The following is a 23,698-nucleotide window of genomic DNA, read 5'->3' on the forward strand; positions in this document are numbered from 1 at the left end:
AACTTTCCATTTCCCAACCATGGAGGATTCCTCGGGAGGAGATCGTCTTGTGCCAGTGGGTCCTGATCCACCCAGAACCCCAGTGGCTCCACTTGAATGCCTGGCATTTGAGTGGTGCCTCCTGAGGAAGGCCGATTTATCTTCCAAAGTCATAGTAACCATTCAGGCCGCTAGGCGGCCGTCGACCACACGTATCTATAATTCCACCTGGTCGGCGTGTCAGCGTTCCAAATACCATGCATGAAATCAATCAGAGACCAAGGCAGAATCATCCTTAAAGTTCCAATTTTAATCATACAGGCATATTGGCACTTCTGTGGAATTCCAACTCTGATTCTCTTCCTGGAATTCCACTCAGTTGAAAGTTCATAACCTTATGCCCACTCCCATAAATCCATCACATGTTCCAATCATCATCTTCCACGCTGACATCTACACCCCTCTGCTTCCGGTCAGGTGTCGAGGTGTGGAGACAAAAGATGACCTTGAACTTCTAGAAAGAATCACAACAATACATTCCACAATCCTACTCCTTTCTATTCCCCCCTCCCAACTACTACACTAATGAAACAGCATAGGAAAATAATAGAAAGTGTGGCAGGCCAAAGATCCTAAAAGAAACATAACTACAGGCCTGACACGGCGTTTGTCTGGTGGTGTACCCCTCTAGGTCTCAGCCCCACTAGGGTTACGATAGCCAACATTCTGGAATTTTTACAGAAAGATCTAGATGGCAGCCTGTCCCACAACACCCTTCGTTGCCAAGTGGCCGCCTTGTCCACCGTCCTGGGGGAGGGGAGGGTTCCCATCCCTTCTCCCATTTTCCCCTGATCAAGCAATTCCTGAAGGGGGCAGCAAATCTCAGGCCCCCTCCTATTCATAGGTTCCCAACCTGGGATCTTCTCCTGGTCCTCAAGGCCCTAACGGGAGCTCCGTTTGAGCCTCTCCGAACAGTACACCTTGGATTACTGTCCTTCAAGGTGGCGTTCCTAGTGGCAATTACGTCAGCCAGACTTATCTCAGAACTGGCCGCTCTGTCGTCAAGGGACGATCTCTGCCATTTTCACGAGGATAGAGTGGTCCTTCGCCTGGACCCACCTTTCTCCCTAAAGTAAACACCCCGTTCCACAGGGCACAGGAAATAATTTTACCTAATTTTTGTATGGCCCTGTCACATGACAAAGAGCATCTCTGGCACCGTTTGGACATCTGCCGCGCCTTGCGCATCTACCTCAAGCGGATGGCGGGGGTGCGCAGATCAGAGGCCCTTTTTGTTTCCTTCCAACCGGGATCTCTAGGGGCCAGGGTGTCCTTGGCCACAATCGGTAGGTGGCTTTGGCAGGCCATATTAGTCGTCTGGTCAGGTTCCTCCGGTAGGCATCACAGCCCATTTGACTTGAAGCGCCGCTGCCACTGCAGCATGGGCCACTAGGACTCCATTTGGGGACATCTGCCGCGCGCCAGCTTGGTCATCTCCGACCCCTTTCATCCGGCACTACCGTTTGGATGCTTTTGCCTCTGCGGAAGCGTCTTTCAGGCGTAGGGTTCTTTAGAGGGTCGTGGCTGACTCCCAGGGCGGGAGTCCTAGTTTTCCCTTCCTGGGACTAAGCTTGGGTATGTCCCGTGTGTAACCCCTCCCTCGAGTCCACTGGAAAAAGAACGTTGGACTTACCTGAACATTTCTTTTCAGTGGACGAGAGGGAGGGGTTACGACCCACCCTAGTCAGTTTAAGGTAGGGCCAGGGGGAGGTTCCCGGGTCTTCTTGTGTTTTCTTGCAGGTGCAGTCCTTGACATCGAGGAAACTGGGAGCCAATGGGAAAGGAGCAGTATTTAAGACGTTTTCCCTCAGTCTATGGACCAATCAGGCTGTGACAAAACCCGTGTGTAACCCCTCCCTCTCGTCCACTGAAAAGACACGTTCAGGTAAGACCAACGTTATTTCCCTCACATCTTCTGAACTTGAAGTGCCATTAAGTTGGGTGAAATGATCCTGATCTAAAGCTGCACTATGAGAGCTTTTCTAGGTGACAATAATCAGCATTTTGAATTGGACCCTGCAGCTGTGTGGCCCAGTGGTGGGTTGCAGGCGGTACACCCCGGTACGGGTGTACCGGAGCCTGCCCGGAGCATCGGATACCGTTCTGGTACGGTGCTACGGAGGGCCCACCCGCCCACCCGAGCTCCTTTCCTGTCTTTTAAGGCTTCTGCCCTTCCACGGACGTGCATGGCGCATACAGCACCTGTGTGACGCTCCGTTGAGCATCTGGAGCGTTGCGGAGGCTCGCAGAGGTGGTAAGATGCATGTGTGCGCTGCGTGCATCCATGTGGATGCCGTCGGGCCCGTTCCAACCGTTACCGGTTGTAACGGGATCCGGAACCCACCACTGGTGTGGCCACTGTATTCACTAACAGCTGTAGCATCCGCACATTGCAAGAGTCCAGACTTGTGATGGCCAAACTACTTGGTGTTTCCCACCACAGAAGATCCTGCTAAAGTTGGCCACAACTGACAGACTGTGACTCTGTGGTTTTATCCACAGCGAAGTCTTTTCATTGGTTGCTTCTGTTATCTCAAATACTTTTCCTGCTTAAATGTGTGAAAAACCCATTGTGACATCTTTTAGAATCTTCCCTTTATGAACCTTTTGTAGGTAAATATTATTGATGAATATGTTTTCATTGCCTTTTTTCCTTCCTGTTTTTATATATACATTTTATCTGTCTGTCTGTCTGTCTGTCTGTCTGTCTGTCTATCTGTCTATGTCTATGTCTGTGTCTATGTCTATGTCTATCTACATCTCGACATCTATGCCTATATATCTATATCTATATCATCTATCATCTATCATCTATCATCTATCATCTATCATCTATCCTATCCTATCCTATCCTATCCTATCCTATCCTACCCTACCCTACCCTACCCTACCCTACCCTATCCTACCCTATCCTATCCTAGCCATATCTCTATCTATCTCTCCATCCACCTCTCTCTCTCTCTCATCTACTGATCTACTCTATCATCCTTCCTTCTTTCTTTCTTTCTTTCTTTCTTTCTTTCTTTCTTTCTTCCTTCCTTCCTTCCTTCCTTCCTTCCTTCCTTCCTTCCTTCCTTCCTTCCTTCCTTCCTTCCTTCCTCCTTTCCTTTCCTTTCCTTTCTTTCTCTCTTTCTTTCATTGCAATTTCTCAATGTATTTTAATAGCACTTATTTTTGTTTATAAACTGTCTTGAGATGTGGCTACATAGGAATCATAATATAGAAGAACTACAGTTGATACGTCATTTTTCTTTCCTTCTTAAGATGGGAAAGGAATCATTCTATCCTTGCGATGGCAAACCTATGGCATGCGTGGCAGAAGTGGCACGCAGAGCCCTCTTTGTGGGCACACGGACTGTTGCCAGCTGCTCTTCTGGTTTCTAGTGCACAAATGCACACCGGCCAGCTGGTCTTCGCAGGTGCCAGAGCACTGGAAAACAGCCTGAAAACGGCCTGAAAAATGTAGAAAAACGAACAAAAACCAGACCATTCTGGGGCTGTTTTTCAGGCCATTTTTCAGCCCGAAAAACGGCCTGAAACTCCCCCCCCCCCCATTGGCCAAAAACGGGCAAAGAAAGGCATGTGCGTGCCAGCGAGCTGGTCTTCGAGTTTTCATGCACACATGTTCCGATTTAGGCACTCATTGCCGAAAAGATTCTCCATCACTGCTGTATCCTGATGGGATTTTTTATAGTGTTCAGTCCAACCGTGGAAGTTACCGATGTGCAGTTTTAAGTAAGGAAGGAAATTCAGTCCGAATAAATTAACCCCTTTTCCAAAAGCTGCTTCCTTTTCAGTTAATGCACGCTTGAAACACAGGAGGGTTATTTAACCAGTGTTGATCCAGGGAGTGGCTGGAAAAACTTTAATTACCTTTTTTAATAAAAGTTTTCTATTTTTCAATTTTAAAATACCCGTATTTTTTGGAGTATAAGACACACCTGAGTATGAGACGCACCAAGGTTTTGAAGAGACAAATAAAATAAAAGTTTTTGCACTCTGCAAACTTCCCAAAAACGGCCCCGTTTTTGATGAAAATGGGCCCGTTCCCCATTTTTCGTAAAAAAGGGGTCATGGATAGCCTTTAAGAAGCTTATAGAGTGCTCCTGGGGGCTGGGGGGGGGGTTGTAAAATTGAGCAAAAAATGAGCCATTTTTTCCTCATTTCTGCCCTCCCCAGCCCCCAGGAGCTCTCTAAAAGCTTCCTAGAGGCTATGCACCGCCATTTTGGTGAAGGGGCGAAGTTTCGGAAGGCAAAAAATACTGTACTCAGTGTATAAGACACACCCAGATTTTCAGCCTCTTTTTTGAGGGAAAAAGGTGCGTCTTATACTCTGAAAAATATGGTTCATACATTCCATCTTTCCTTAAACAGTGTATCATCTGGGCACAGATATTTCTGTGTGACATTCTTCCATAAATTATAATACATTATTCCGTTAAACCTTATAAATCACTTCATTTCCTTCTTAAGATGTCTTCTAACAGATCTTCTTATGTATGTATGTATGTATGTATGTATGTATGTATGTATGTATGTATGTATGTATGTATGTAGTCTGAAAGGCAAAAGGCAGTATGCTTCCCTTTTTATGTGTGTGTGCGTACACAAACACACACACAATCAATAACATAGTTATTTTCATCATGCTAATGCTAACAATTATCATTTTATTCTTATCTCTATCTTAATAAATGTTATATTCCTTTTATCTCCTTTTATTTCCAATTTTTTTTTGTTCTAGTTACTTTATAGTCGGCGTAGTCTAGTCAGAAAAAAAGGGTTGTGATATTACAGAATATAGCGTCTCACTGCAAAATATAATGGTAATTTCTTTCCAGAAGAAAGCAGCAACTTTATGTGTCATATAGTCGAGTGCCAAAATATCTAGTGTGTAGTTAAGTTATGTTTTAGCTAACAATTGCAATACGAGCATGCTCCTAGCTTTGAATCAGAGTGATTCAGCTGAATTTGAGGAAGGGAGTTCTTGAAAATGTCCCTCCCCCCTCTTCTCTCCAAAGAACCAGTGATGATGGTCAGGGAACTTCCGGCTTTGGCTGGAATGGGTTGAACGGAAGGAAGAAGTATCAGTTGATAGCTAATTTGAGGAATAGCAATTGTTGTAGGAACAGCTGGGCAAGTTAGCTGGTGTCTTGTCTCTGAATGCAGAAATTTGGAAGGTTCTGCATTATCCTGCAATCATGGACTTCTTTCTATTTCTGAAAGTAAAGCATGTTGGTGGTCTGAATTAGAAATAAGACGTTGAGCTTGTCAATCAGAAAGGTTGGCAGTTCGGTGGTTCAAATCCCTAGCACTGCGTAATGGAGTGAGCTTCCGTTAGTTGTCCCAGCTTCTGCCAACCTAGCAGTTTGAAAGCACGTAAAAATGTAAGTAGAAAAATAGGAACCACCTTTGATGGGAAGGCAACAGCGTTCCTTGCGCCTTTGGCGTCTAGTCATGCCGGCCATATGACCACAGAAACGTCTTCGGACAGCGCTGGCTCTTGGTCTTTGAAACGGAGATGAGCATCGCCCCCTAGAGTTGGGAATGACTAGCACATATGCATGAGGGTAACCTTTACCTTTACCTAATGGAAGGGGGTGGAAGGAAGAAACAGACTTTCTAGAACAGGGATGTCAAACTCAAGGCCCGTGGGCCGGATTAGGCCCCCAGGGTGCTTAGATCTGGCTCGCGGGGCTGCTCTGGAAACAGCCAAGGACTGGCCCGCGGTGCCTCTGCCAGCAAAACCGGAGCTTGTTTTCAACTACAACGGCTTCTTGCAACCCTCTGCCAGCAGGAAACGGAGCTCAGGGAGGGCCGCACAAGCTCATTTTTGCTGGCAGAGTGAGCACTCGGGCTGCCACAGGTTCCCTCGACACGAGTGATATTGAGCTGGCCACGCCCACCGTGGTCAACCCACAACCCTGATGCAGCTCTCAATGAAATTGAGTTTGACACCCTTGTCCTAAAATGATTACAATTGAATAGAATGGAGAATAACTGTTTAAGCAGGGGATTGGATGGGACCTTGAAGGTCTTCTAGTCAACCCCCTACTTAAACAGGAGACCCATACCATTCTAGAAAAATGGTTGTCCAGTCCCTTCTTAAAAGCTTCCAATGATGTAGCACCCACAACTTCTAAAGACAAGGTGTTCCGCTGGTTGATTTTTCTTGCTGTCAGGAAATTTCTCCTTAGTTCTAGGTTGCTTCTCTCCTTGATTAGTTTCCACCCATTGCTTCTTGTCCTGCCTTCAGGTGCTTTGGAGAATAGCTTGACTGCTTCTTTGGGGCAGCCCCTGGGATGTCAGAATGCTGCTATTATGTCACCCTTAGTCCTTCTTTTCAGTAGACCAGACATAACCAATTCCTGCAACCGTTCTTTGTATGTTTTAGCTTCCAGTCTCCTAATCCTCTTTGTTGCTCTTCTCTGCACTCTTTCTAGAGTCTCCACATCTTTTTTATATCGTGGCGACCAAAACTGAATGCAGTATTCCAAGTGTGGCCTTACCAAGGCCTTATAAAATGGTATTAACACTTCACGTGATCTTGATTCTATCCTTCTGTTGATGCAGCCTAGAACTGTGTTGGCTTTTTTGGCAGCTGCTGCACACTGCTGGCTCATATTTAAATGATTGTCCACTAGAACTCCAAGATCTCTCTCACAGTTACTACTATTGATAAGTGCCTGTATCTTGCTGAAAGTCCCCTAATCCTCTTTGTTGCTCTTCTCTGCACTCTTTCCACGTGTTTTTATATGGTGGCGACCAAAAACTGAATGCAGTATTCCAAGCGTGGCCTTACCAAGGCATTATAAAGCAGTATTAACACTTTACGTGATCTTGATTCTATCCCTCTAATTCAACTGGATGGAAAATCGGCAGGAAATTCATAAGTTAGAAATATATTCCCAAGATGAGATTTGACTGCTGCAACCAACCAACCATTATGTATGTCACTGTTCCCTCTAAGGTGCGCGGCTGCGCGGCCGCGCAGGTGGCAAGAAAACACAGCGTAGCAGTTTCCAACTGCCGCGCAGTGATTTCTACTGTCACAGGCGCTGGAGGTCCTTTGCAGACGGCTAGAACTGGCCGCCCGCAAAGGACCTCCCCGGACTTGTTTTGATGAGCGGGGGAGCAACTGAATTCAGCAAAGCAAGCCCGGGGAGGTCCTTTGTTGGCGGCCAATCCTAGCTGCTTGCGCCCGGCGCTGCAGCTAAAGTAAACCCCCAAAGCCCCTGCCACCACCACATTTACTGCCCAACGCTGCGGCCGAGGTGAAAGCCGCCAAAGCTCCTGCCAGCGCCCCCGCCCGTGGCAGCGGCGCCTCCCCCTCCCTTCGGAGCACCTGAGCTGGGCCCCACGTTACCCCTGCCCCCTCCTCCTCTGCTGTGCTTTTGAGGAGCCATGAGGCCTCGGGAGCCAGTAGGAAGGCGGCGGAGGGGGGCAGGAGCAGGGGGGAAAAGGCCTCATGGCTTCTCAAAAGCACGGCAGAGGAGGAGGGGGCAGCAGGGGTAACGCGGTGCCCAGCTCAGGTGCTCCGAGTGGAGGGGGGACGCGCCGCCGCCGCTGCCACGGGCGGGGGGCGCCAGCGAGAGCTTTGCCGGCTTCACCTCAGCCGCAGTGCCGGGCAGCAAATGTGGTGGTGCTGTTGGAGGAGGAGGAGGAGGAGGCAGCTGTTATTCTGGTGGCGGCAGGGGCTCGTCGGCATCTTCAGCAGCAGCCCTGCCCCCTGTGAAAAAAACCGAAGATGGAGCGGATCCACGCAGATGATGTCGCCGCAACATGACTAGAGATGGAATTCTGGGAGTTGAAGTCCACAAGTCTTCAAGCTGTCAGGTTTGAAGACCAGTGTGTTTTTTTTTCTAAAGGGTTAGTGGTGCCAGGATCTTGCAACTTGACAGCTTTAAGACTTGCATGCTTCAATGCCAGAGTTCCTGAGCCAACATGACTGGAGGAGGAATTCTGGGAGTTGAAGTCCACAAGTCTTCAAGCTGTCAGGTTTGAAGACCCCTTGGGTTTTTTTTTCCCTAAAGGGTTAGGGATGCAAGGATCTTGTAACTTGACAGCTTTAAGACAATGCCAGAGTTTCTGACCCAACATTTTGGTTGCTAAGCAAGAGCGCTGTTAAGTGATACTATATAACACTTTTAATTAAGCGGGTACCTTGAAGAAACATAACTTTGAGTTTCAAATAATACTGATTTCGTTGTTGTCTTAGGTGACACCTGTGAAAAAAATCCAGGTGCTGCTCAGGCATGAAAATGTGCTGCTCAAACACTATACTTTTCTGCTCACACTGAAAAAAAATTAGAGGGAACATTGATGTATGTATGTATGTATGTATGTATGTATGTATGCATGCATGCATTCATTCATTCATTCATTCATTCATTCATTTATTATTGCTGGTCTATCCCCTTGGTTGTCAGAATATCAGCCATTGAGCTTTTAAAATCCTGATTTATGTCTCCTGTTTTCATTTCCTGTCTGTCCCTTCTCCCCCTCCCTCTGTTTGTGTGATTCCCCTGAGCTTTCAATCTTGAGCAGTTTATTTAACTACAGTATGTGCTTTCTCCTACCTGATTGCAAGGATCGGTTAGTGGCATTCAACCTTGGCCAGGGCAGCAAGTGAATTCTATATTTAGTAACCTGAAGTGAAGATTATTAGAGAAGCAGGAGGCGAGAGGACCTTCTCCGTAGATTTTTCCATTCCTGCTTTTGGCCAAACAAAAGTTATTTAGCCGTAGTTTTAAATGCTCTGTTTATTCAGTCACCTGCGATAAGCTACTGTTTACCTCCAGGATGCTAAACTTAGAGAAGAGGGAGGAAGGCTGCAGATGATCTGAATGTTGCATGGGCAACTGAGTGCCTTGCCCTCCCCAAATACAGCAGACTTCGTGAAATGAAGAAGAAGGTGTCAATTGCTCAGCTGCTTCTGCTCCTCGGCATTGAGAGCAGCTTGGGTTACAAAAAGGGCCTCAAGACTGTGCCCATCTCTTCCTTGATAGGAGGAAAACGCTTTGGGCTAAATCAGATTTGAAATGGGGGCTGGCAATGCAACTCCTGTGTCTTTTCCTCATTTCATTAAATGGCTGCAGATTTGTGGCAGTTACCGATATATAAACAGAATAGGATTCTTTACATTTGAATGGCTTTTCTAATTGCTTTAAAGCTAGATTCTCAGTCATCCAGGTCATCGTTGTCCCAAATGTGCTTCCCCCTCCCCCCAGGCAACGAATTTCTGGTTTTTCCTTGAAGAGGTTTCGCTTCTCACCCAGGAAGCTTCTTCAGTTCTGACTGAATGGATGAGAAGTGAAACTTCTTCAGGGAAAAACGAAGTCCAGTTGCCGATTGAAAAAAGCACTTTCGAATAGAATAGGATAGGATATAATAATGGAATGTAGTATAGTATAGTATAGTATAGTATAGTATAGTATAGTATAGTATAGTATATTTAGTATAGTATAGTATAGTGCATAGTATAGTATAGTGCATAGTATAGTATAGTATAGTATAGTGCATAGTATAGTACAGAATAGTGCATAGTATAGTATAGTATAGAATAGTGCATAGTATAGTATAGTATAGAATAGTGCATAGTATAGTATAGTATAGTATAGTGCATAGTATAGTATAGTATAGTATAGTATAGTGCATAGTATAGTATAGTATAGTGCATAGTATAGTATAGTGTAGCATAGTATAGTATAGAATAGAATGAATAGAATAGAATAGAATAGAATAGAATAGAATAGGCAGAATTGGAAGGAACCTTGGAGGTCTTCTAGTCCAACTCCCTGCTCAGGCAGGAAACCCTGTACCATTTCAGACAAATGGTTGTCCAAACTCTTCTTCAAAACTTCCAGTGTTGGAAAATTCACAACTTCTAGGCAAGCAAGGATGCTTTAAAGGTTTGTGTATGTGTAGATGGGCATTTTTCTTCTGCATTAGGAAGCAGGGCATTTTAATAGAATTGTATTGCTTTCCAAATAACAACAGTAAAAGAAGAAAAAAAGAACAAAATGCAAAAGTACACACAATAATAAAAATAACCCATAGCAATTTTTTAAAAGATAGGTGTATAGCAGAACCCCCCCCCCCCATAAAGTTTAATATGCTATTACAACAACAGTTACAATTCTACAATTATCTAATGTAAACCTTCATACATACAATCATAAATGTTCCTCTTGATTCCTCTCTCTGGCTTTGCCAGTCTCTCTCCTGACATCAAATTAGAAAAATAAAATTAATACCAATTGTGTGCTTCCAGTTTTTAATACTTGACAATACAGAAGCTTGATGAAACCGCTCTAGATGTGGAAAATCACCTCCTGATTCATGAATTGGATTCTTTACAAATATTCTCGGAACCATATCATTCCATAAACATTTTCAAAACAAAGGGTTTATTTTTTGAAAACAGGAATTCCTCCCAGGAACTTGCTTTTTCACAATAAATGAATGAGTGTATAATGTTTTTGATTCATCAGGTTCTCTGTCCAGTTTTAGGTCTTCTATAGAGAACACACCACATTTAAAATATATAGAAATATTGAAAATTCACTTTTAATATTGAATGTCAGAACTCACAAGCTTTTCAGCACTGCTATATATGTAGGCCCCATTTGATGTTTCTATAGGACTATGCAGTGACCATGAGAGTCCAGGAAAAGAAATCAGGTGCTGATGTGTGCAGTATGTATATTCACACCTTGTTCTGACCCAGGCTTCCCGAGAGCATGAAGCAAACTCCTTATATCGATTAAAAAAAAGCTTTTGTTCAGTTACTGTGAATTCTGCTCATTCACATCCAGCAAAGTCTTTCAAGGGAGAATTTACAGTCACAGACCTTATCTGGCTTGGAGAGCTGACAGGCCGATATCTGCAAAACTCTTAGAGTCACAAACCAATTAAGTTAACTAATTGTCTCCTGCAAACTCCACTCCTCTTTCGCTCCTCTTTTATGTCCTCTGGGAGGGGCCATTCATCATCCATCTGTGGCCACACTCCCAAGTCGATCCTTGTTACTTAGCTGTTCCCTTTGTCTGGCAACTCTGCACATGCGCACACTGGGAACAGGCTCCAGCTGCTCGTCTGCCTCACTGATGTCTGACTCCGAAGGCAGCTGATAACTGGCATATGGCTCTGGCTCCTCTCTGCCTCTGACACAAAGCCCTCATCAGAGCCTTCCCCAGACTCCAGGACTGGCCCATCTTCCTCCCCAACTTCCTCACTGTCCGAATCTGCTGCCAGCTCTACTGGCCACTGGCAGGCCACAACACACCTATTCTGAAGCAGTTTTCCCAGTTAGAATTAAAAGTGCTCTGTATTTTTGGTAAGCGAATAGGTTTATGCAGACACATTTTAATGGATCATAAGTGCAAACAATTGGGAGAAAATGTATTTAGGATTGGATTCAGTTGAGATTCCCCTTGTTGTGAATGGTGCATCATCACATTTTTTTCTCTGTTCATATCTTTATTCCATGCGATCTTTTCTTCAGGATTGTTTTAAATTCAGGGTTGGCTCTCTCTTTTTGGTATACAAGGGTATGTTTCTGACTGGAGGGTTTTAACATTTTCATATTCTCAAGTGACTGTGAATGTTGCATTCTAAAGACGACCTGCCAAAGGAAGAACAGGCTTGCCAAATGAAAATAAAGAACAAAAAGAAAATTTGCTTAATGGTTATTGCAGTGCAGATGAAAATCCTAGCTTTAATAAGGTCTTATTACCGTATTTTCCGACATATACGACGGCTTTTTAACCCCCCAAAAATATTTCAAAAATTGGGGGTTGTCTTACACACCAGGTATACCAAAAAACTAAAACAAAAGAAAAAGCAACGCCGCCAAGCAAAAAGCCGCGCCACCACCAGCGCAGATGCCGGCCTTTCAGTTGATAACCTTGGTGCTCCTCGCCTGGGCACGTGGATGGATGAACGTTGGGATGGCTTAGTAAGGTCTGGCTGGAGGTCTGGAGGAGGAAGGCGCTGAGCTCAAACTACGAAAGCCCGGCAGTGCAGAGACCTTCACCGGCTCGCGGGCACCTGAAAGTAGGGGGTCATCGTATACGCCCAGTCGCCTTATATGGCGGAATATACAATATATCAGAATATCAGAGTTGAAATGGATCTTGGAGGTCTTCTAATCCAACCCCTTGCTCAAGCAAGAGACCCTATATCAGTGATGAGTAACCTTTTTGTCATAGCGTGCCAAAAGCACAAGATTGTATACGCGATAGCACATGAGTGAACCCGCACCCAAAATGCAATGTGTGCATGGGATACCCCCCCTTGCAGGAATGTGTGACCTCCCATGACACCCCCGTGCATGTGTGCGCAACTCCCCGTGCCCCATTTTGGGCCTGGTAGGGCTTCTTGCATCCTGGGAGCAAAAACGGGCCACGGGGAGGGGCACATCCCCCTGCACCCTGTTTTGGGCCTTATAGGCCTCTCTGTACCCTTTTGGGATGAAAAACAGGCTGCGGGGGGCGCCACATTCCCCCTCGCTCCCCCATGCCCCTACACATGCGCGGGTGGCTCCTGCCCCCATGCAAGCACGTTACCCCCCTGCTCCCCACATGCACGTGTGAGCCCCACCCCCTGTGCATGCTCATATGACCCCTCACCCCCTGTGCATGTGTGTGCCTCTCAAACAAGTGCCCCGGACCCATGTATGCGTGGAAGAGACATGAAAATCAGCTGGCTGGTGGGAGGCCCCCACACATGCACGGTGGAGCTGAGCTGGGGCAATGGTCCATGTGCCCGCAGAGATAGTGCCACAGGTTCACTATCCCAGCCCTATACATTTTCAGGCAAATGGCCATCCAATCTCTCCTTAAAAACCTCCATGGATGGAGCACCCACAACTTCTGAAGGCAAACCGTTCCACTAGTTCAGGGGTCAGCAAATCGCGGCTCTGGAGCCGCATGTTTCATCCCTCTGCTGCGGCTCCCTGTTGCTCAAAATATGTGTCACAACCGCCACTGTACGACACCCTCCAGCTCGTGATTCATTGAACTTTTAGACCAACCATGGATAAACCCAAGAAAAGTTTCAGAAGAAAACAAAACCTTTAATTCATCTACATACACTAGTTTTGTGGGTTCTCAGGAAACAGTCAGGCACGAGAAGGATTTTGTGGATCCCGGTGTTTTCTTTTCTGTGGGAAATGGGTTTTTGAGTGTTTAAGGTTGCCGACCCCTGCATTAGTTCATTGTTCTTACTGTCGGGAAATTTCTGCTTTATTCTAAGTTGGATCTGTCCTTGATAATTTCCCATCCTTTTCTTCTTCTGCTGCCCTCAAGTCAAATGAAAGACCGGACACCCCTCTGATATCTATCATCCTTAGCTCTATCTCTGTACCAGAAATTTAAAAGTCAACTTTTCCCATTTCTTTCAAATACTACACTGTCCTGGCAATTTAAAGTTTGTCCTTTGTAAATTCTTCCCAGAACAATTTCATTCATGCTTCTTCCTGGCTTTGGGACTTAATAATTCATTGGATGTCATGCTGCATGTTGAAGGAACTGCAACTGAAGCTTAGGAATGCCACAGCTGCTGGACTTGTGTAGCTGTTAAAAGGACTAAGGAGTCTCTCGAATCTTGGAAAGCATTCTGAAACCTAGCTGGAGGGGATAGAAGGCTAATCACTGGACCTCAAATGCAGGAAGGGGAAAAAAAAAACATCCTTCCTGTTTTAAAAGTAATGTGCAAATAATAGTTGGGGTTTGTTTGGGCAAGATTCAGCAATTCTTATTTTAAGTATGTTCTTGTAATGTTAGAATAGAATAGAATAGAATAACAGAGTTGGAAGGGACCTTGCAACTCCTGACTTGCTTTAGCAAGGTGTGTAAACAGATTTGCAACCCTGCAAGCAAATCGCTGCCGTTCTTCTTTAGCAAAATAGAACAATATAGAATAGAATAGCAGAGTTGGAAGGGACCTTGAAGGTCTTCTAGTACAAACTCCCCTGCCTAGACAGGAAACCTTACATCACTTCAGAAAAATGGTTATCTAATCTCTTCTTTAAAAACTTCCAGTGTTGGAGCATTTGCAACTCTGGAGGCAAATCGTTCCACTAATCAATTATTCTAACTGTCAGGAAAAAAAATGTTTTTCAAAAATGAGACTTTGGGATGATGTCACTCGTTTAGTGACCTTCCAAAGTTAGAACAGTGACATGACTGTTTTTTACATTATGACTGTTGCAGCACGTGATAATAATTCAGACACTTGGCAACTGACTCATAACTTTGACGGTCGTGGTTCTCCCAGGGTAATGTGATCCCCTTTTGTAGACCTTCTGACAAGTCAATGGGAGAGCCAGACCCATTTTTACAACTGCATTACTTACTTAACAGTTGCTGTATTCACTTAAACAATTATGGCATAAAACGGGGCAAAACCCATTTAACAACTGTGTTGCTTTAAATGTTTTGGCTCAATGGTGATTGTAAGTTGATAAATAAAATGAGGAATGGGGTTGACTGCATGTTGGCATACTAAGGAAAGCAAACCAAAATTCTCTTGCTTTTATTAAAATGTGGTTAGGAAAGATTTAGCCGAGCCTTATTTTTGTTTATCTATTTACTTATGGTTTTTTTTTGAAGAATTTATAATAGCAATGCACTGTATCTTTTACATCAACATGTGCAAAATGATATCTGCTCTGCTGCATATATAGCTTTCGCTAATGTTAACATTCAGTACAGCGCATTGAAAATGTTGCGACTGTCACAGTTTTGGACGAGTGGCATGTGTTGTTAACAATTTCAGCAACTGCCTTTTGTGTACGTAAGTTTGAAAGCGTGTTTGCGTTACGTGAGTGTGAAATAACAATATTGGAGTACAGGTGGCCCTCAACCTATGATCCCAATGGAACCCAAAGTTTCTGTTGCTGAGCGAGACATTTGTTAAGTGAGCTCTGCCCCTTTTCACGAACTTTCTTGCCATAGCTGTTATGAGAAACAGTGTGGTTGTTAAGATGCCCTGTTGCCCTGAAAATAACCCCCCAGATAATAAACCCAATCGGGCTTTTGAGCGCATGCGCCCTCCCCCCAAAATAAGCCCTCCCTGAAAATATTGTAGCAGCCATGAGGTGAACTTTGCTGCTTCCTGCACCTCAAAAATAATAAGACTTCCTCGAAAATAAGGCCATATGCTTATTTCGGGGGGAGAGAAAATAAGACCCTGTCTTATTTTCAGGGAAACATGGTAGTAACATGGTTGTTAAGTGAATCTGGCTCCTCCATGGACTCAAAAGGGAATCACATGATCCTGGGACACTCCAAACTGTCATAAATACGAGCTAGCCGCCAAGTGTCTGAATTTTAATCATTTGACAATGGAAAGGCTGCCACAATCAAAAGTAAGTAGAAAAATGGTCATAAGTCACTTTTTCCCCAGGGATGTTGTAATTTTGCCTGGTCCCTGAATGAACGGTTGTAAGTTGAGGACAACCTGTATTCTCTGAAATACCTGTACTTCTTACAATAAGGGATTTCTTAGAGGACTGGATCAACACTGTAGTTCTTCTCCCCGGCCCGGGGGGAGGATGGTATGGACGCCTCCTGTAGCACTTTGTCGGTCAAAATGGGGTGCCCCCCTGCAGACCATTTTGGCCGTCTGAGTACTGCAGGAGGCCGTCCAGGCCAAAAACATGCTGCAGAGGGGCGGCCCGTGCCCCCCCATGCCTCATTTTGACCACTAGAGGCATTGTGGGCTGGTCTTTTGCTATTTCCAGGCGGGCCCCGCCAGCCAGATCCAGCCCACAGGCCTTGAGTTTGACACACACACACACCTGCTCTACAAGGATCAGACGATAAAGCCAAATTGAAATTGGCAATCTGGAGATTATTACAATTTACTGTAATAACTTGTAGCCCCCCAGCATTATAATTGCCACATACTTTGCAAGTCTGTTCTTGTCCTTGTATAAAACTTTAGTGCTGACTTTGACAAGAATGCTCGCTATAGCGAAGGTTAGTTCCACCCAGGAAATGGGCAAAGACAGATTAATTTCATATTCTACTTGGACATGTCTATGAAGTCATCATCCATCAAGCATGTAATTGTAGAAGCTTTACAATTTCACCTACAGTATATGTACAAATACAGATTAATTAACATGTACAAGTAGTGCCATCCAGCATAGATTTCTGCTTCAAGAAAGTAGGGAATTCTGAGGGTTACAACCAGAGGTGGTATTCAGCCGGTTCGGACTGGTTCAGCTGAAGCAGTACCCACCCCGGCTGTTTGCCATCCTATTTAGTTTTTGAGGGCAAGCGCAGGCACGTTTTTAAGGGCAAGTGCATGCACGGAAGGCGCGCACCAGCAAAGCACATGCGTAGAAGGCCAGGTGCATGCACAGAGATGGTGCATGCACCCGCAGCGAACAGATGGTAACAAAATGTGAAACCCACCACTGGTTACATTGCATTTTTAGTTGTGTCTTAGTTGTCTGCTCTAAAATTTAATTAATTTCTTCTTGATGGTGGTTTTGCTGAATAGGAATAATTATAATTATAGGCTATTGAATTGTGTGGGAGGATTTGCAGGTTTGTATAGAGGTGGCTAGCCCTCGACTTACAACCAGTGGTGGGATTCAGCCAGTTTGCACCACTTCGGGAGAACCGGTTGTTAAGTTTCTGAGCAGTTTGGTGAACTGATTGTTGGAAGAAATCATTAGGCAGAGAACCGGTTGTTAAATTATTTGAATCCCACCACCGCTTACAACCACAACATTTCTGTTGCTAAGCGAGACAGTTTTTAAAGGAAGTTCTGCCCCATTGTGCGACCTTTCTTGCCACAGTTGTTTAGAATCACTGCAGTTATTAAATTTAGTAACATGGTTGTTAAGTGAAGTACTTTCCTCAGTGACTTTGCTTGTCAGAAAGTCACAAACGGGGATCACGTGATCCCGGGACACATCAACCGTCATAAATATGAATCAGTTGCCAAGAATACAAATTTTGATCATGTGACCATGGGGATGCTACAACGGTTGTAAGCTTGAAAAAGGGTCATGAGTCACTTATTTCAGTGCCGTTGTAACTTTGAACGTTCACTAAATAAACGGTTGCAAGTTGAGGACAACCTGTAATTGCTTCAGTCCATATTCCAGTTATTTTCTCCTCTATATTTTTGTTGCTCTTCACTGTTGGTAATGTATTTGTAACGTATGGACCAAGATAAATATTGTCCAGTTGTGTCATATTTGAAATAAATAAATGATATTAGGTGGTGATGTTGTCCATCCCTGCTTAGGGATTATTTTCAATTTTTTAAAATAACTATCCAAATAAATGATTAAAAATAATCTATATATATAAGAGTGAAATACCACTCAAGCAGCATCACAAAATCTCCAAAAACGTAAAGCCTACAAACTTGAAATTTGGCACATAGGTTCCTTTTGACTTCTAGGTGTTTACTAAGAAAGGATTTTTCGAAATGACCATCAGATCATTAGTATTTCTTATATTATTATTAACATGCTCTGATGCTAAGGTGTTACATGTTCTACTCCCCCTCCCCACCTGAAAAGAACTCTGTTCCAACTGCCACTTGGGTGTAGACAGCACGTGACTCATCCAGCCCTAAACTTAGACATTCTAATCCCCTTACCAACCTGAAAAATGCTCTGATGCTAAGGAGTTAGACTGAGGGAGAGAACAGGATAAGATAGGAGAGGCCCCCGTGGGACAAGCCTGAGGGAGAGAAGGGGAGAGGAAAGGAGCTTGATCACTTAGTGGAGCACGGGTATCCAGCTAGTGATTAGATATACAAGGAAATTCCTTGCCTGTCTGAACCTGGAAGTGAATAATTTGAGCACCGTTGTTTTGCGTTGTTACAACTTGCCTGACATAATGTGTTTCATACCAGAATTTTCTTTTTTCTTTTTAGTTTATCAGAGAAGATATGAAATATAAAGATGCATCTAATAAGCACAGCCACTTGCACAGGGAAGATAAGCACATCACCATTGAGGATTTATGGAAACGCTGGAAAACATCAGAGGGTAAGGCGTCCATTTTGTGCATTTTTCTTCTCTGTCCATTCCGCTGGGTTTAATAACAATAAAAAGCAATCTAATGCAATACAATTTAAAAACAAAAGCTGAAACATGTAAAGCCAAAGTAAATAATGTAACATAAATTAATCTCTTTTTAAAAAAAAAAATGCTTCCTGCTTTTAGGCCTGGATCGCTTTGGGAAATGATGAACTTTTGAGCTAAAGTCATGATTTCAATATTTTGACAGAATATACTACAAAATGAGTTGTAAGCGTTTGGAGGCAAGTAGGAGGAGGTTACTGCAAGGTGTGAAAAAACAGGTCCATGTAATGAAGATTCAATTCAGCTGATTCATTGCTAAAAGCCTATGTGCAGGAATCTTCTCAACTAATGGTTAGCCTGTGCTAAGGAGTTAGATAAGAGCCAAAGACTTTTGTGGTGGTGGTGGTGGTGGTGGTGGTGGAGATTGACTTAAGTTCACTTGTGGCTTCTAGGTTGATCCCTCTTTTGGCTCTGTCCCTAAATTCTGCCCTCCTATACCTACACCAGGGGTGTCAAACTCAATTTCTTTGAGAGCTGCATTTGGGCTGTGGCTGACCTCGGGGGGCCGCCCGGGCATGGCCGACTGGGTAGGTGTGGCTGACTGGGTGGGCATGGCCAGCTTGACACCACTCCCCAAACTGCTGGAATGTTTCCTCTTTGCATTGGGTAGAGCAGTCTGAAGTCACACTGGCCTTATATTTCTCTTCACACTGGGTAGATCGGGACGCCCCTGCAGGTCAGATCTAAATACATTGTGGGCCAGATCTGGCCCGCGGGCCTTGAGTTTGACACCCCTGGCCTACACTGTGGAATCAAATCCGATTTTGGAAATGCAGGTCAGAGTTAATGTAGAACTAAATCACAAATCTTCTTGAGTCAACAAGGATAACCCTTGGAATTTTTGGAATTTCTGTTTGCATTTGCAAATGTCAAGTGTTGGCTAAATACAACAACCCCTTGTCCAGTTTAGGAAAGCAACTCCCAATAGTCCGTATTCTTAAGTATTAATCTCCCATATTTCAGGCAGTTTTTTGCATTCTCACTTAACTGAAATTTGTGCAGTTCAAGACAGTTTGTTGTGTGGCTTGTGATTGTTAACAAATTCAATATTCTCTCTAATGCTCATTTAAAAAAATACAGATTTTACTGGAATCGGTGTGCTTAGAGATGTGTCTTTCTTAACCATTTCTCAAATGTTTAAATATTGAATCAATTAATCAGTCAGTCAGTCAGTCTGTCTGTCTGTCTGTCTGTCTGTCTGTCTCTGTCTATATCTATCTATCATCCATCCATCCATCCATCCATCCATCCATCCATCCATCCATCCATCCATCTATCATCTATCTATCTATCTATCTATCTATCTATCTATCTATCTATCTATCTATCTATCATCTATCTATCTATCTATCTATCTATCTATCTATCTATCTATCTATCATCTATCTGTGTTTACAAATAATGATAGTGGTGAATATACTCAATCCGCTTTCCTCCTCCTATTTTCCCCACAACCACAACCCTGTGAGGTAAATTGGGCTGAGAGAGAGAGGGAGTAGCCCAAAGTCATCCAGCTGGCTTTCCTTATTAGCCTGATAATAAAAAAACCAGACTAGAACAGTGATGGCTAACCTTTTTGCCATCGCGTGCCAAAAACGGGGGGAGCACAGGGGAGTTGTGTGTGGGAGTGCCTACACCCATAATTCTATGCATGTGACCCCCTGCGCATGCATGCACAACCCCCCTCCCCCCGCTTTTTGCTCACGATGGATCCGTTTTTCACCCTATCCAGGCTCCAGAGGCTTTTTAGGAGCCTGGGGAGGGTGAAAATGGTCTCCTCCTCCCCCTGAACTTCCGGGTTGTCCGGAGAGCCGTTTAGCTCCCTCCGGAAGCTTCAAGGAAGCCTCCTAAAGCCAAAAAATGGCCCAACGCACAAACCGGAAGTTCGTTCCTGTTTCAGGAAAGCCTCCAGAGGGTGGAAAATGGCCAAAAGTGAAGGCTGAAGTCAGCTGGCATGCTGGAGCTAACAGGGCAACGCCTCGTGTGCCCTAACAAATGGCTCCACGTTCCACCTGTGGCACGCATGCCATAGGTTCGCCATCACAGAACTAGAAGAATGGTGCCACAGTGTTAAGCTGTGGGAGGTGTAACAACAGAGGCTTGGTTGGGATGCTGAAAATCTGTCCTTTAGGATGGATGAGGGAAGTGCATTTAAATGGGCTACGTTAAAGAATATCTTAACCTGGTGAAGAACCAATGAAAACAGCTATTTGCCCCTTCTCTCTCCGAAAAATAAATTCGAAAATTGAAGGGAGATGAGATGTTGGATAACCTGGGTAGTTGAATCAGGCACCCAATATATAGATGGTTGTAAAACACAACCTCGTTATTCTGCTAGAAAAGCTGTTACTTGACCATTGTATCGGCACCCTTAAGAAATAGGACCTTCTTCATTGTTGAATAATTAATTATGAATTTTACTCTGTGGCAATAACTGAGTAGTGTTAATTAAATTAAATTAAATTAAATTCATATAAGCAAGCAGCTGCTTTGGGATATCAAAACTATCTCATGTAGCAGAATGATCCCAGGTAATATATATTTAAAGGTATTCAGATGGCTTAGTTTCTCTAATTAATATTACGGACTTATGATTATTCCAGACAATTAGGTAATGCTTTTGTAGGTACCGTAGTATTCCTGTAGTTATTACATGCGGGTGGAATAAATGTACACATTTTAATACTGTCCTCCAATGTCTAACCAATCAAATTACGTACATCATGTATAAAAATGTGTGTCTCGTTGTAAGCAAACTATGTATTTATTTACTTCGTTCTCTAAATGGATCTTTGGTACAGAAATTCATAAAAATTCCCAAATGATTATGGTCAGATGGACTTAATTAACCTCTCATTTTGCTTTTAGGTATTAACGTGTAAACAATCTGTAAACAATTTCTTCTGGAGAGCTAAAGGCATCTCAGTTATTTATTTTATGTGAATATAATTCTGCTGTTGCATTTGTATATAGTCAGTGCCACCCTTTGCAAAACAAGTTCATATTTTGTTTTGGGCCGGTGCAAAATAAGATGGTGGGAAAAACACTTCCCTCATTTATAATGTTTGACTTCATGGTGAACCCGTGTTTTAAAGATTAAAAGTATGTGTTTGTTTTTCCCTCCACTTACCCCAACTTTTTATTCACTCCTACATACTGAATTGTCTATAGATTTGATTTAAAATACCCATGTAAAAAGATTGTGCTAATAACATCAGATTCTCTGAACTTTCATAAAAGGAATGTGTAGCCAAATTATGCTCCCGCCCGAACCCTGTCTAGAAAGATAACAGCATGTTAGGCTCCTTCTTTGATAAGACAGCCATTTAAGGTTTTATTTTTAATCAACACTTTACTACTTCTTGACTGATTTATAAGTTGAAGTTGAACATATTAAGAACTCTAGTTTTTATTCCCTAAAAGTGTTCCCTATTTGTGTGCTGCATTAGTAACCTATCCTTATCCATAGAATTTCAAAAGTGTATGTCAGTTGGCTTGAAGCCCAACATTGAGAAAACTAAGACCCTCTCAATTCCTGGCAAATAGATGGGAAGAAATGGAGGTAGTGACAGATTTTACTTTCCTGAACTCTAAGCTCACCGCAGATGGGGACTGCAGCCAAGAAATTAAAAGATGCTTGCTCCTGGGGAGGAAAGCTATGGGAAATCTAGACAGAAAACTAAAAAGCAGAGGCATCACCCTGCCAACAAAAGTGCATATAGTCAAGGCTATGGTTTTCCCAGTTGCAATGGATGGCTGGGAAATTTGGACCATAATGAAGGCTGAGTGCCAAAGAATTGAAGGCTTTGAACTATGGTGCTGGAGAAGACTCCTATGAATCCCTTGGACTGCAAGACGATCCAACCAGTTAGTCCTAGAGGAGATCAACCCTGACTGCTCTTTAGAAGGCCAGATCCTGAAGAGGAAACTCAAATACTTTAGCCACCTAATCAGAAGGAAGGACTCCCTGGAGAAGAGCCTAATGCTGGGAAAGATGGAGGGCAAAAGAAGAAGGGACGACAGAGAATGAGGTGGCTGGATGGATTCACCAAAGCAGCAGGCGTGAGCTTCAATGGACTCCAGAGGATGGTAAAGAACCGGAAGGCCTGGAGGAACGTTGTCCATGGGGTCGCAATGGGTCAGACACGACTTTGCAACTAGCAGCAACATGTCAGTAATGAAGAAGAAAAGAAATCTTAGGGAGGAAAAAGAGTTGTGGCATTGTGCATATTCTAGCACTGAAGTTAATAATAAAGCTACTGGGGACCACACTGGACAGATCAATAGCAATAATGCTATTAATTATGGCAATTTCAGAATCCTCTTCATTTTTATTTCTCTTTGATTGTCAACTTCCTCCCTTTTTTGTAGATTTTAGCAGTGCAACAAATGCTTAGAAAGGGGGTATCCAGCGAAGAGTTCTGAGGGAATTTCCCCCCTTACATTTAGTTTCCCGCTTCAAAAGTTGGAGATTTTTTTCGCCAAAAACGTAGAGATTAAAGCGAACCCAAACGTTCTTTTTCAAGAGGCCACGGGCCTTCCTTTGTTTTTTCCCCCTCGAAGACGTTTCGCTTCTCATCCAAGAAGCTTCTTCCATTCTGAGTTCTTCAATTCCCAACTGAAGAGAAGCTCCTTGGATGAGAGACAAAATGTCTTCGAGGAAAAGAAAGAAAGAAAGAAAAAACCAAGTTGCCTTTTGACAAAAGCATTGGGACAACCTGATTACTTCCACAGACAGATGCAGGGAAAATTAAGAAAGGGAAATGGATTTGATGTGTGGGAAGGCTCCCATCCCTCTCCTAGAAGAATGAAATATTTTCAGAAATATTAAAAAGGCAGAATATTATATATCCCTGGATGAGAAGTGGAGAAACAATTTTTTAAAATAAAAAGACAGAAAGCAGACTCAATCTCAGGTTTTTGTGTCCTTTGAGTAAGTTGGAACCAGCCTATTTACAAAACAAAAGCCCTCCAGCTCCAGGATGATGGGATTAAGACATGACCCCTTAGGACAGCGGTTCTCAACCTATGGGTCGGGACCCCTTTGGGGGTTGAACGACCCTTTCACAGGGGTCACCTAAGACCATTGGAAAACACATATTTTCGAAAAAACACGGAGAACAGAAAATAATTTTATGGTTGGGGGCACCACAACATGAGGAACTGTATTAAAGGGTCACGGCATTAGGAAGGTTGAGACCCACTGCCTTAGGACATAATAGGAATAACCCTCTACCATCTTGCAGCAGAGCTATACAATATTGCACAGTCTCCTAAACACTTTGCATCACCCTCTAGGCTTCAACCAAACTTAGCTCAGACAAACTCCTAGGACTGTGATGGCGAACCTATAGCACACGTGGCCAAAATGGCATGCAAAGCCAAGTCACCGCGCACGCACGGCCTTGCCTGTTTGTCTTCTGGGTTTCTGGCATGCATGCACATGTGACAATCAGCTGTCCTTCGTGCCTGCAGCAGTGCTGAAAACCGGTGTTTTCAACTGGCCGGCTGATTGTTGGGTGCGCATGTGCTCCAGAA

The 23,698-nt window shown here is 43.8% G+C and overlaps 1 protein-coding gene across 1 annotated transcript in view; it reads left to right on the forward strand.

Annotated features, from left to right (window-relative positions):
- The window catches only part of STIM2 (stromal interaction molecule 2), a 119,187-nt gene that overhangs the window by 59,924 nt on the left and 35,565 nt on the right, over positions 1-23,698 (forward strand). The window contains exon 3 of the mRNA XM_081958906.1: positions 17,950-18,064. Within this exon, the coding sequence (XP_081815032.1) occupies positions 17,950-18,064 (115 nt within the window). The remainder of the gene's footprint in view (positions 1-17,949; positions 18,065-23,698) is intronic.

Source organism: Natrix helvetica, assembly GCF_964273705.1.
Source record: "Natrix helvetica genome assembly, chromosome: 7".
Classification (NCBI taxonomy): domain Eukaryota; kingdom Metazoa; phylum Chordata; class Lepidosauria; order Squamata; family Natricidae; genus Natrix; species Natrix helvetica.